Source organism: Sinocyclocheilus anshuiensis, unplaced genomic scaffold, assembly GCF_001515605.1.
Source record: "Sinocyclocheilus anshuiensis isolate Anshui unplaced genomic scaffold, SAMN03320099.WGS_v1.1 scaffold451, whole genome shotgun sequence".
In the NCBI taxonomy this organism is placed as follows: domain Eukaryota; kingdom Metazoa; phylum Chordata; class Actinopteri; order Cypriniformes; family Cyprinidae; genus Sinocyclocheilus; species Sinocyclocheilus anshuiensis.
This window is the reverse complement of record NW_015549630.1, coordinates 50,480-64,811: the sequence shown is the minus strand read 5'-3', so window position 1 is coordinate 64,811 and position 14,332 is coordinate 50,480. Positions and strand designations below refer to the sequence as shown.

Genomic DNA, 14,332 nt, shown 5'->3' with positions numbered 1-14,332 from the left:
AATTCATTGTTTACCTGGGTCTTCAGTCTATGATTAGCTCACCTCACCTCTTATCTGACAAATCTTCGGGTTTGAGTCGTTCGTTCATCACGTCCCATAAACTTAACCAATGCAGTCTGAGCCTGAAAGAGAATTGATTAGTTCATCTCTCGAGTCTTTTGAATCGTTTGTTCTTTTGTCACGTGATGTGACAGCATTGGATAGAGAAATTAATTAATTTACAAGCTTCCTTCACTCCCCGAGACGACTCGTTTTTCCCGAGTCACATTAAAGATTCGTTCAAAATGAACGAATCATTCAAGAACGACCCAACACTAATTGGATCGTTGGAAGCTGCGGCGTTGCTTACAAATGGTGCTTTTCCACCGCATGGTACGGTACGGAGCCGAGTCGTACCACGCAGTGGAAAAGCGCCAAAAATGGAGGCAGATCTGAATGCCAGTTTGCAGTTAGTGGTGGGGGATTTATCTCCACTGGATTCACAGCCGACACCCAAGCATGAATAAATGTTTTATTTATTAAGGATGACGATGACGATCAACGGCACAAAACATGCCTAAACAGTGCACACGCGAGAGAGAGAGAGAGACTGCCTGGATGACTGAGCGCATCCTCCATCAGGTTAACATAAGTCATATTCATGAAAAAAATTAGTTTGCGATGTCTTAAGAGTAATGTCTTAATATCCTAATATCTTTTCAATGTTTAGGGGTAACGTACTCCCTCATGACTGGTGTCAGTGCTATAAAGTGAAGCATCAGCTTCAGCTTTTCCCCCTGTAGTTCCCTCACGTCACTAGCTCCACCCTTGCACCATAGCTCGTGACCGGGAGAGAAGATGAGTCGTTTTGAGGGGGAGGGGAGGTTAACGTTTTTGATTAAAGATTAGGAGGGCACATGAATTGAAAAAAAAACAATGAAGTGCACGGATAAATTATTTATAATAAACACTACAGTATTCCATTAAAAAATAAGAATTTTCAATTTTGATTTCATGGTGACTTTAATATTTACAGATACTAGTCCATATCACGATCTGATTTAAGTGCAATGAACTACTTTTGATTAATTCATTCAAAATCTGACAAATTCCGTGACATTCCGCGTTTAACTGTGAATTCCGTTTTTATGACTGGATTCCGCGATTCCGTCCCCGTTTTCCGCATCGCGCCCTAGAAATTAGTCATGAACTCCAGCAAGATGTCATTTTATGCGAATCCCCAGACCTCCGGTTGTGCAGGAACATACTATTGGTGCTGACTGTCATAACTGAAAGTGACGTGCTGTTTGAATGCTGAGCGGAGAATAACTGACAGCTGCAGCAGAAGGAAGATGAGTTTCTGTAAACATAAATTTAACACTGTAAATACAATTCCGTCCCTCACATTAAGATATGGAATGACTTCAGATGATATAGGCTATACAGTGCATGAAAAGCAAACTGGTGCTCTTCTGTTTCTTTTGGTGTATGACTCCCCCTTGTGCCATATAAAAAGCACAATAATCGCGGTTAGATTAGATAATCGCGATTAGACGGTTATTTAATTATCGCGACAGGCCTAGGTGGATATAGTGATCGACCGATATTGATTTTTTATAACCGATACCGATACCAATTATTTGCATGTTTATGTGCCCGATAACCGATATGCAGAACCGATATTTATTTACTGTTATAAAGTAAATAAATGACTAAGTGAAGTAAGAACATACTTCACTTTGGTTTTTCCTCTTTTCAGTCATCTTTTTTTTTTTTTAAGTGTTGAAAATTAGCAGTCATTCATGTTCAAATTAATCTTCATACTACAACAATTAAAAAAAACATTTTATTTATAAAAAGCATCAACAGCAACAACACTAATATTAACAATAAGAAAAATAAATGTCTAATGTTTTCAAATGGAGAAAATAAATAAAGGACAGGAGTCATATCATCTTCATTTTAAACTACAGTTTTAGTAGGTTTATAAGCTGTTTAATATCTACAGAGTCAAGAATAGTTGACTGGATAATGTTAATTCACTGAATAATATTCTCTGGAATATTGGAATATAACAAACAAAACATCGTATTTGATTGCATTTCTTAACTGGAATGTTATATCAGAATTATTAATAATGTTTTTGTCCTTCTAGATCAGCGGTTCTCAATTCCAGTCCTCGCGTACCCCCGCTCTGCACATTTTGTATGTTTCTCTTATTGCTTCAGACGTTTGTTATATTTGACTGTAAGTGCCCTGTGAAGTGGACATTACCGGATATTCCTCCATGATTCCAGTTTGAAGGGAGCGTATATGTTCCATACAAAGGGCATTTAAGTGTGCGAGACGTGAATTTAAATTGTATTTATTTACAGAGGTATATTATGTCCCACTTCACGCTTCGCTAGTAAATTTCGTCTGTGTGTGAAGATGCTGCAGGCAGCGGCGCAGCGCAAATCTGTAAATTAATATTCCGAAGTGAAGTAAACCAACGGATTTTCCCTGCTCAGGGAGTAGGGAGCAATGGACACTGTGTAGGGACCATGTCAATCAGAACAACGTTCATGCACGGAGCTCACTTCTAACGAGATGATCTGAATCAGGTGTGTTAACAAAGAGAGACATGCAAAACATGCAGAGCGGGGGTAAGCGAGGACTGGAATTGAGAACCGCTGTTCTAGATTATGAAATGCCTGCTGACAGCGCGGTTTATCTATGCAGTTACACAGAACTATAGCCTACTCAAACTGCGATCGCTCGTGGAGATAATAAATAATGAATTTCCATAGAGTTGTATTGATTTATATGTTTATTAGCGAAATATTGGTTATATAGTAAATGTTAATACAATCTAGGGTATTTTAAACAAGTTAATCTTGTTAAAAGTTACATGCGGTGGCCGTGCTGGAGCATTTCCTGAGCATCAACCCGGTGAGTGGACAGCAATATGAAAGCGGCTTCACGAGACTAATAATGAGCAAATATAATATAATGCTACATGCACTTTTACAAGTTGTTTGAACTGAAATGTGTGTTGGTAGTGTGTGTACATAACCAGCCTATAATGATAAAAAGTTTTTTGTTAATCTACTAAAATATTTACCCCTTTCTCAAATCGAGCTGATCTCATATGCTGTCTGTGTGACGTCCCACAGACAGGCCCCTCCCACGATAGTTTGATTGACAGTAGTGTTTCAGCACAGACTGGACTAATGCGGCTAAAGTAAACAGTCTCTCAGAGAGCGGCTCGGAAGAGAGGGGCGGAGTCAGCAGAGCTCATTAACATTTAAAGGAAAATGCTACAAATCTGCATGCTCTGAAAAGAGCTGTTTTTGACAGGGTAAAAAATGTGTTTTTTACACTACCATTGAGAAATTTTAACCAAACTATGTTAGACTTTTCATTAAGACTCTAAAGAATCATATCAACTTGTGGAAAATGGGCATCCTATGACCCCTTTAACAAATATCTTTCAACAAATACCATCGCTTTATCAATTAAGTATTTTGGATTGTTTTGACATTTCTTTGCTTTACTCCACAGCAACTAAAGGACAGATGGAGAAAGGCAAAGTGCTTCTTTCACTATTAATTGTCAGTATTATTGGCATTCTAGTTTTAGTGCACATGAACAGTCATACATATTACATACAAGCTCCTCTAACAATAAAATCTCCTCCATCAAATAATAAATTCAAAATCCCGGAGGCTTTATATTTAATAACACCCATCAAAGACACTGAGCATTTCATGGTGTCTGCGTTTATCGACCACAGACTGGATGGGGTCATTCGAGTCATCAGCATAATCAACAGAAACAGTCTTCAGCCACTTTACTGTGTTCACTGCAGCGCTGAACAAGTCTGCAAAACTGTTCACACTGAGGTCCAGATACACAGCGACCATTTTAGCTTCCCGTATGGTGCCTCAGATGTGATTTGTAAAGGCAGGCACATGCAAAATGCAACTCATGTCCTCATAACTGACAAGAAAGATTCAGCTGACCTCAAGATGGAATATCTGCCAATAAAAAATAAGGCTGTACAAGAGACTTTCAAATTTAACTTCACCGTTTGCATCTCTAACCTTTTTGGCGACTACAACAATGTACTGCAGTTTGCTCAAACGATGGAGATGTACAAGCTTTTGGGAGTACAGCATGTGGTCATCTATAAAACTGGTTGTGGACCAGACTTGAAAAAGCTCTTAAAACATTATGAAACAGAGGGGATACTGGAGATCGTTCCATGGCCTATCGACCAGTTTCTGAACCCTGCATCAGGCTGGAACATCAAGCACCACAAGGGAGACATTCAGTATTATGGTCAGTTAGTAACACTCAACGAGTGCATTTACAGGCACATGTACCAGTCAAAGTATGTTCTCCTGAATGACATTGATGAAATCATCATGCCTTACAAACACACCAGTTTACCATCTGTAATGGAGGACCTCCAGTCTGCTCATCCCAATATAGGGGTGTTCCTCATAGAGAACCACATATTCCCTAAAACACAGTTTGAGGAGAGTGGGAAGTTCAAACGAGCAGAATGGAATAATATCCCAGGTGTCAATATCATGGAGCACATTTACAGAGAACCAAGTCGAAAAAACATTTACAATCCCACAAAGATGATTGTCAACCCAAGGAAGGTGCAGCAAACGTCAGTACACTCCCCTTTGAAAAACTTTGGAGGCAGTTTCCATGTACCGTTTAATGTATGTAGGATTGTACACGTGAGAGTCCCACTGCAGAGGCGTATTACCAAAGAGCAACTCGTTGTAGACAAAAGAGTCTGGGACTTTGAGCAAGAGCTGATACAGAACGTTGACCAGACTTTGAAACGTTCTGGTTTCCTGAAGGCTTCTAGTTGACATGTTTGTATAGTATTAATGCAAATATAGCCAAAACTGTATTTTCAAAACTATATTGATTTTTTTTTTTACTTAAGAAAAACACAGTCATTAAAATAATAATGCATATGAGTTGTTGCCGCCGGCCCAATGTTTCAACTGTCAAATAAAATGCTCTTTAAAACATAAAAAAACAATAATCTAACAACTGAGATATGAAAGCATGGGTATTTGTCAAATAATGTCCATCCAATATTTCATGCATAAATCACAGTATTTTGTAAATATTTGTAATTCAAAAATATGCCTGGTTATACTGTATGGATCTGATGAAAAAAAAATGTTGATACTCTCAATGTACATATCAAATGAAATCATTTAGTCAATACCAGAATGTTTCGTTTTTTATGGGTTTAAGACCTTCTGATTATGTTCATTATGCAAGATGACCTTTTCTCTTTTTTGAAATGCCCTACAGTTCAGGGTCAAACAAAAAAACAGGGAAAAAGAAACTGGGGAAATACTGGAAACATAACCTATTGATAGCCTATATTTGTTTATGCAAACTGCATATGACATTCAAAATATAATCAAATGCAAATGTATTGCAACCGCAGAAGTGCAGTTGATATGGCACTCAGAATCATAGAGGATCCTGTTGTTTCATCTCTCCCTATTAATTTTTTTAACTTAGAGTTAGCTCATTATGCACACCAGCTCATTGTGGACTAATTTGCATATGCAAACTTTCATTTAGTGTTTGCATCTGCTGAAGAATGATTAAATTGTAATGTATTTTATTGTAATTTAATGATTTAAAACAAAATCTGTTAGAACATCATTTTAACAGTCATAAGTTAGGAGAGTAACAGAGTTTGCCTTTACTTGAGATGAAACCTGTGACATTTGTGTTTTAATTACTATACACAAAACAGAGGCATTTTTATTGATACATATTATTTAATGTTCATCAGTTTAGCTCAACCAGGCACAGTGAAGATACTGGATTAGGACACTAGCTTAGAGTGGTTACTTCTGAGGCTGTGTAAGGTAAACACCTTTAAGGACTGCCCACTGAATGCCTATAAAATACAATGTATGCCTGCCTTGGTCCGACGCTGCCGACGTGAGGTGACAACACTGTCGGCTTTCGTCGCCGCTAGTTCTCTGAAGTCGGCTTGGTGTGTCCCCGCCTTAGACTTTTGATGAGTGCAGAGCCACACAGCACGCTCTCAATAAATAAGCCTGCTGAAGATACCCAAAAGTTTCCTGGTCTTTAGCATTTTACAATTCTAAAGCAATGGATTCGTATGCATATCCTGACATATATTCCTTGCAAGGATTAAAAGGGAATGGTGTTTAATGTCAAAAAGATGGGTCTGCTTGACTAAAATAATATTTTTTAAAGAATTTTTATAATCTACAATGTAGATTCTACATTTCAGTTTCAAGGAGTCATGAGCAGAGAGAGCACAACCATAACAATATTCACAAACATTGCAAACACGCTCGCAATAATTCATACACGCACACACTCATTCTCATACGAGAGTACACTCAATAATGTACAAGAATATATCAATACAACATATAAGTAAATATATCTAAACATACCAGTAATCAGTTTTAATGTAGGAAATTAGTTGGTGATCATATAACGCTGAAACTGAAGCCTAGTCAAAATGTCAGTGGGAAATGTCTTCTGCTATTATTTTTGTTGTTTTAATACCAGATATATCCTGATTCATTACCACAAAAATGGAGAAATAACAGCACATCGGTGAAAACTAAAGAGCCCAGGTAAGATTTGAAAGCTACTACAATATTTTCAAATAATAGTAATTATAAAAGATGCAATGTATTTATTATCCTGATGATAATTCATTAATCCAACATTCCGCTCCACAAGAGGGCACATAAATAGGTGGGAATCAAGTTCATTTACTAATGCTTCTCCCATGTCCCATTAAGCAACAGTACATCCTGTGCAGTCTTGCGCACTCAGTAGGGGTATTTGGATATGGAGATGTAGATAATAAAGATACTCTGGTAGGTTATGCGCCCCTGGTCTGACAGCGTAGTGGCTTGTACCCGAAGTCGCACCAGGCCGGGCCAGTCTAAAGGCTTTACTGTGAATATGATGCCTCTTCCTGCTTCGTCCTTGATGCCAAATGGCCTCTCTCCATTTTCCCCTCCTTGCTCCAGGATAGTGAAGGATGTGTGGTCTTGGAGAACACCTGATTCGGAGAAAGCTGACAAACGAGCCAAGTTGTGGTGTGCTGGTATGCCCAGAGGAAGAGTGAGGAGCTTGTACTGGAGCAGAGGAAAGCCTGTGGAGCCACAATCTAGTCTGGAAGTGCAAGGCCTGTAGCAGGTGCTGGGATCAAAGCAATAGAGCAAATGTATATGGGCCAATAAGAGTGTACATGTTAAAGAAATAAAAAAAAAAAAAAAACTTGGTAAAAAGGAAAAAAGTTGGCAAGTATTCATGGAATGTTTTAATGCGGTTTTGAAAACCTTTTATAGCATTTTCAAGAAAAATGTAATGACTCTATAAAGTGTGTACACAAAAAGAGTGTACACATCTTGACGTCCTTTTCAAGTTTATGTTTCCAAGTAATCTTTTTACATCATGAATTATTAATTCATAAATAATAATAAAAGTAAATAAACATATAGCTGCAAGCAGCAATTATCGGGGTTCAATCCTGTAACAAGCCTGTAACCCAGTGGTTCTCAAACTTTTTTGGTCGTGAACCCCTTTAAACCTATAAAAAATCTGGCGCCTGAGTTGTCCATAAGGCTTTATAGGATTTGGGGTAAATTTGGACAGGCCCCTTTTCTAAACGACCCCGTTATAGCTTTTCAAAGGGAACATTTAAAAAAAATTTTTTATAATTATTGGCCTAGAGAGTCTGAATTGTACTGCAGTGGTTTAATGCAATTATTGGCCTAGAGAGTCAACTGAATTGTACTGCAGTGTTTTTTTCCAGAAGTTTTTTTTTCCAGATTTGAGTGAAAAAAAAAAAAAAAAATCACAAAAGTAGGTTTTTTACATCTCAATCATTTAACAAACGATTTGATTGACAGCTATGGTTCTAGAGGCAAAGTTGTCCAGAATGAGGAGTTGTATCGTATGATATAAATATCGTGCGCATATGCGAAAAACCGTGCGGCGTACAATCGTTTACGCCCTTGAAAATGTGATATTGCCCCCCAGTGGCCGATTTCTTTTGAATTTCTCTCAGACCTTTGGGGCTGTGAGTTGAACAGGCCCTTTCGAGTTTCGTTCCGATCGGCCTCCGTTAACCTTGTCTAACAGGTGCTCAACCTTCGTCTGCCAATGGCGGCCATGTTTTTTGAGATACGCAAATGTCCTTGTAGACACTTATAAAACTTGTAGACACCATTCAGGAGTTATAGGTATTTTACTAAAAGTGGCCCTGCCCCTTTTGAATGTTTTTGCTCCGCTTCGCGACGGTGAGTCAAAAGTTCAACTTTTTTTGATAATTATTGATATTCATTCTCCAGAGAATCTTTCTGCACTGGTTTGGTTCCAATCGGCCGAAAAACCTAGGACTAGTTCGCAAAAGTAGGTTTTGCAAAAGATGCAAAATACCCCAAAATTTCACCGGGCACACGATCAAATCTGAGGCGTGCGTTTTGTTCGGCGTGAGCCAAGGATTCCAACGACATCAGACACTTGAGCCTGTGACTGACTGTTTAAGATTTATGAGTGATTTAAAATAGGCCGATTGGGGTGAGCCTTGGTCACATTGTAGGCGATGCAATGCAAAAAATGCTTTTCTTACTTAGTTTTTTTTCGTCTTGTTTTCAGCCAAAATATCTAAAAATTACTTAAATCAAGAAGCATGATTTACAAATTATTGTCTTGTTTTCAGAACAATTTTGCTTAGAACAAGCAAAATAATCTGCCAATGGGGTAAGCAAAATAATCTTATTTCAAACAGAAAACAAGATTATTTTGCTTACCCCATTGGCAGATTATTTTGCTTGTTTCAGGCAAAAACTCACTTAATTTTAAAGTTTTTTTCTGAAAACAAGACAATAATTTTTTACTTGTCTAGAAAATCCTTCTTGATTTTAGATATTTTGGCTGGAAACAAGACAAAAAAATCTAAGTAAGAAGAGCATTTTTTGCAGTGTGTGAGTACTACCGTCCCTCCAAGTTTTACATCTCTATGACTCATGGTTTAGTCTGCACAATGAGTTTTATGTGGAGATCGCTGATCCGTGACCATTATAACAATTACAATAGGGTTTCAGCGCTACGCGCTTGAACCCCTATATAATAAAAAAAGCTACTAAATAAGATTTTCTGTTCATTCATTTCTTTTGCTGAGGCTTTCATTCATTATATTACAAGCAAATCTTACCCTGGATTGCGTCCTCTTTGGTAGCTGGTGGGACAGGGTGTGTCAAGACACTGATAGCCCCCTCGTGTGTTAAAGCACATTTGGTTTGGGCCACACTGAACACCTTGCACAGTGCACTCATCAATATCTATAAGAAAAGTTAATTTTCAAACTTTTTTTCCACATGAAAAAAGGCTTTATATACCAGTGGCGGCTCGTTGGGGGAGGCAGGGGAGGCACAGCTTCCCCATAATTTTGAGGTGAAAATGGGAGGACGACGACTTAATGTTAATAAAATTCACAATTAATGTCAGTTCATGTCTCAGAATGTGTATTATTTGTTTGTAATTTCACAGTTGTAATACCATAACGTGAATGCGCCAAGCGCCGCTTTTCTATCGCGCATGTGCCGAATCTGCTGATGTAATTACAACCGGCTAATGATAGAGAAGGGTAGGGGGAGGCCAGGGGAGAGCTGAGCTCTCGTGCCTCCGTTGGTAAAAAAAAATTTGCCAATCACCATTGAGTGTTCACTTTCAGCGCTGAGGAGTGTTGAGGAAAGAAGCCTCCCTTGTGATATTAACCAATCATCAAAGAGACATAAATGAGGTGATATTAGTTTGAACATCTCCCGCTGCGCTGATAATGTACCAAGTACTTATGATGAGTAGCGATATTGAATATTTGATTGCCAACAGATTTACCAAGCTGTCATTCAAACAGTAAATATACAAATTTAGGGAAAACAGCCTAAGCTGGATATAGGCTACAGCAGTCGGCTTAATTAAATGGCGCAACAGGCAGCTCTCTTTTAACACAGACTTTTAAGAAGGGATGGATGTTTGCTTCAAGTGATAGGCCAGGTAAGTGAAATTATATTATCTTGCTGTATGTATGTCGTTTTCTTTACGTTTTCTGACTAAAAGCAACCAAAAAGCCATTTTAAAGTGGTTAAGCAAATAATAATAATAATAATAATCGGCAGGGATCCCAGACCAATACAATTAGTGTGCCTCCTCTATTTTAAAACCCACGAGCCGCCACTGTTATATACAGGAATGTGTATATGAGTTAATGAAAGACCTTTTTTTAATAAAAAGTGCAAAAGACTCACCTTTGCATGTTCGGCCATTGGATAATAGTTGGTATCCTGGTGGGCAAGTGCACTGGTAGCTTCCTATTGTGTTTCTGCACTCATGTTGGCAAGGCTTTTTAAATGCACATTCATCGATATCTTTGTGAAAGAAGAAAGACTGTTCAATCATGACAACTCTCTGAAGATTTTAGCATGGTGATGGATATGACAGTGTTAATGTATTTTGTCTTGGCGGAATAGATCTGCTACGCTGCTGCTGAATTGCTGCTGCTGTTGGTTATTGCTGTAGTTGTAGATTATTGCTGCTGCTGCAAGCAAGTACAGGAACTTGCTACTGCCAATGCATACGGCGATACGGTGCCGTGAGTATTTAAGACATTCTGCTGCTGCACAAATAGCATATAAAATAACCCATAGCAGATCTATACAGGTGGAGCTGGGGAAGGTGGAGGGTTTCAGAGAAACTCTGAAAGCGCGCTGCAGGAATCTCTAGTGAATGCTAGCCAGCCATATAAATGCAAGGCAGTAAGCTCATTGGCTGCATATGCAGCATGAACCAATCAGCTTGTGCCAAGTCGTTTAACTCTCTGAATATCATTGGTTACGTTAACAACCAGTCGCCTGCGCCATCTAGAGTTTCATGACTGAACTATATATTTCTGGTAAATTATAGTCTTGAATATATCAATTAAAAACAAAGTAAAATAAAGTCCAGGGTTGATGGTATTTAAGTCAAGTGATGGTTTAAATAAAATAAAAATAAGTAAAAAATAAAAAAGAAATAAAATAATTTTGATGCAAATTCAACCCTTTTGACTGGCCATCCATACAGCATGTTGCCCTGCTATTGCTGGGATAGGTTCCAGTCTCAGTTTGGATAAGATAAGATACAATATAGTGTAATGTTACACACCTATGCAAGTACCATCCTTGCTGGTGTACCCAACTGGGCATTCATGCCTGGGACGACGTGAAGATCCAAGGTGCTCTGGTAGGACTGAGAGGCGAGTGAGGTAAGGTCGCTCTAAAGTAGATACCAGCTGGGGCCGCAGCCTGGCTTGTACCCGGGTACTGTTGGTAAAGATATGCCCTCTCTCAAGCCCAGCACATGAGCGACCATCACCCAGAAGAACCGTCCCTGGTGGACAAAGGCAGCGGAAGCTGCCTGGAACATTCCGGCATTGAAAAGCACAAGGGCTGGGCACCTGCGCGCATTCGTCAATATCTGCAATGCCAAAAAATAACATGCATTAGTTTTACATAGTTTATAAATGTGAGTGATTTCAGTTAGTTTTTTTTTTTCATAATTAGACTTTAGCCTGGATTTCACAGACAGGGTCACATATTTGAAATTGCTTGACTGTTTATGACCCTTACCTAAGCAAGGTCGACCTACACCTTGAGAGCGGTAGCCTCGAGGACAAACACATCCATACCCACCAATCGTGTTCTGGCAGATTTGACTGTAGCGGCACATGTGACTGCCATCCTGGCATTCATCTATGTCTGCGAGGAACAGAGGGCATGTCGCATTTAAAATAAACTGATTTGTTGAAGTAACAGGGTCTTAATTGTGTGACTCCTTACCCACACACACTCCATTTTCCGCTGTGGTCATGCCAGATGGGCAGCTGTCAAAACACTGATATCCTCCATCTGTGTTTCGGCACTGTTGGTGTGCTGGACACACATTCCTCAAACACTCATTTATATCTGATTATAAACAAGCATAAATTATGTTAAGTAAAATGCAAGCTTACTAAGCTACAGTTTTGATTCTGTTAATATCTTCTGAGCACAATATTGCCTGAGTCATTCAAAAACTTCTATGCATCTTCCACCCTTGGTGTGTTTGTTTAATTATATTTCCTCATAACTGCACACTGAACGAATTTTAAGGAAATTAAAAATATAAAATATATATTTAAATGTAAAGTCTGAAAAAATTTTAATTCTGTCATCATTGATGTCGTTCCAAACATGTATGACTTTCTTTCTTTTGCTGAACACAATAGATATTTGAATGTCTCAATGGAAGTCAATGGGCTTCAATGTTGTTTGGCTCCCACTGTTCAAAATATCTTCTTTTATGTTCCAGTTTCAGTTTTGGGATGACAAGAAGGTGAATAAATGATGACATAATTTAATCTCCCAGAGTGTAAAACAAAAGTAAAAACGCATTCCTATGCATTCCTAACTGGTCCGATGGAAGTCTTAGAGTCTGAAAAGTGTAAATCCCGTGAGACATGCTATTCAAAAACTCCACTAACCAACACCAATGAACCTGTGAAATTCAATATGGTTTTACAAAATGACACTGACCCAGGCAGCGATGTCCCACTAGCTGGTATCCTGGATGGCAGGTGCAACGGTAGGAGCCTAGAGTATTGAAACACTGCTGCTGGCATGGAGAGACTGCTGATTCTTGACACTCATCCACATCTGAAGGAAAAGATTGGTCATTTTACTCCTCTACATTCTGGATCGTTCCTGCATCTAGAACAATTCAGTCTAAAGAGTTTCATTGTGGAAATCTCAATGACTTTTCTAATTGTTGTTGACTTGAGAATTGAATAAAACTAATAAATGCTCCATCCATTATCCATTGACCACCATATTTTAAACTAACCTTCACAGCTGGTGCCAACTAAACTGGGTTTGAAGCCCAGGCCACACTTGGCTTGACAGAGATACGTCCCAACAGTGTTCACACACTGCTGGTTGGGGTGACACAAGTGGGAACCTTGGGTGCACTCATCAATATCTGAATCACAACAGAAATCACAGTAAGCAACTGGAGATGAACTTTTCACTGCCTTCCAGTCGAATGTGCTAATATCATCTAGGAACATTTGAACTTTATTATGGATAGTGCCATCAAAATACTGTATCTTCAATTTTTGGGTTTAAAAGTTAATTTGTAAAAAACCAAAACATTTCTTAATATAGATTATTTGAAATAAAATGTTTACTTCAATTGGAGAATGTATGATTAATATAGATCTGACCTCGGCAGGTGTTGGACTCGGTAGAGATGGTGAATCCAGAAGGACACGCGCAGGAGAAGCCACCCATGATATTATTACATGAGTGTGAGCAGGGAGAGTCAACAGCACATTCGTCCTCATCTAAAAGACAAAACAACAACAAAATATTCCAATCACATTCTACAATAAATTTTGTTTTGATATTGGTAAAAGAATGTGGGCTTTCATAGCTAATATGCAGTTGCATATACATTTTAAAACTGTTTAAAGTACATACCGGCACAGTAAGATGCTGTGTCCAATACAAAACCTTTTGGACACGTCTCTCCATCACCCTCTGCACACAAACAAATCATTGATTATGTATTTTTGAATTGAAATATGATTTATTAGAAATTATTCTAATAATTTATGCATCATTTTACACATTGTCAATTAACTGAAAAAAAAAAACTATCCCATGGACTGACCTGGTATGAGTAAACTGACAGTTATCTTGAACTCCAGGCTGAGAGTGAAAAAGCTGTAGGTGCTACTTATTCCTGTCAGTCTGAGGAGCTGCAGCAGGGGCCCCTGACGGTTCTCTGGCCCTTCAAAAACCACAGAATGATTGCATCTTAGGGTCAGAGGAGCCCCGTCCCACATGTGATTCTGTGAGGACCAGGAATAAAGCTGCCCAGAGCCTGTCTGCACATATGACTCGTCAAACTCCTAATGAACAGACGGAAAGAAAATAAAATACTTTTCAAGAATTCATTTTTGTATTATCTATCACTTTAAGAGTATTTCTAACAATACCTACGTATTTGGTAAATTTTTATTAACTACTTTTCTATTTATACATCTGTACATACACTACTGCCTAAAGTTTTTTTTAAAGAAATGAATGCTTTTATACAGCAAAAATGCATTAAATGTATCAATTGTGACAGTAAAGTGTTACAAAAGATATTTAATTCTTGGTTTCACCAAAAATATTAAGCAGCACAACTGTTTTCAACACTGATAATTAGGGTTGCTCCGATCCGCCTTTTTTGCCTC

General features: G+C 38.4%; 2 protein-coding genes across 2 annotated transcripts in view; one reads left to right on the top strand and one right to left on the bottom strand.

Annotated features, from left to right (window-relative positions):
- The first annotated feature begins 3,527 nt into the window (after positions 1–3,527).
- LOC107659596 (glycosyltransferase family 92 protein F13G3.3-like) lies at positions 3,528–4,864 on the top strand. The gene has a single exon (XM_016448601.1). It carries the CDS (start codon positions 3,537–3,539, stop codon positions 4,851–4,853), a length of 1,317 nt encoding a protein of 438 aa, XP_016304087.1. The 5' UTR covers positions 3,528–3,536; the 3' UTR covers positions 4,854–4,864.
- A 1,002-nt stretch (positions 4,865–5,866) lies between these two features.
- The window catches only part of hmcn2 (hemicentin 2), a gene marked incomplete at its 5' end in the record, with an annotated part of 55,368 nt that continues 46,902 nt past the window's right edge, over positions 5,867–14,332 (bottom strand). Inside the window, 11 exons of the mRNA XM_016448585.1 lie at positions 5,867–7,209; positions 9,230–9,356; positions 10,323–10,442; positions 11,218–11,529; positions 11,682–11,810; positions 11,892–12,017; positions 12,627–12,746; positions 12,934–13,068; positions 13,313–13,432; positions 13,569–13,628; positions 13,762–14,002. Coding sequence (XP_016304071.1) covers positions 6,834–7,209; positions 9,230–9,356; positions 10,323–10,442; positions 11,218–11,529; positions 11,682–11,810; positions 11,892–12,017; positions 12,627–12,746; positions 12,934–13,068; positions 13,313–13,432; positions 13,569–13,628; positions 13,762–14,002 — 1,866 coding nt within the window. The remainder of the gene's footprint in view (positions 7,210–9,229; positions 9,357–10,322; positions 10,443–11,217; positions 11,530–11,681; positions 11,811–11,891; positions 12,018–12,626; positions 12,747–12,933; positions 13,069–13,312; positions 13,433–13,568; positions 13,629–13,761; positions 14,003–14,332) is intronic.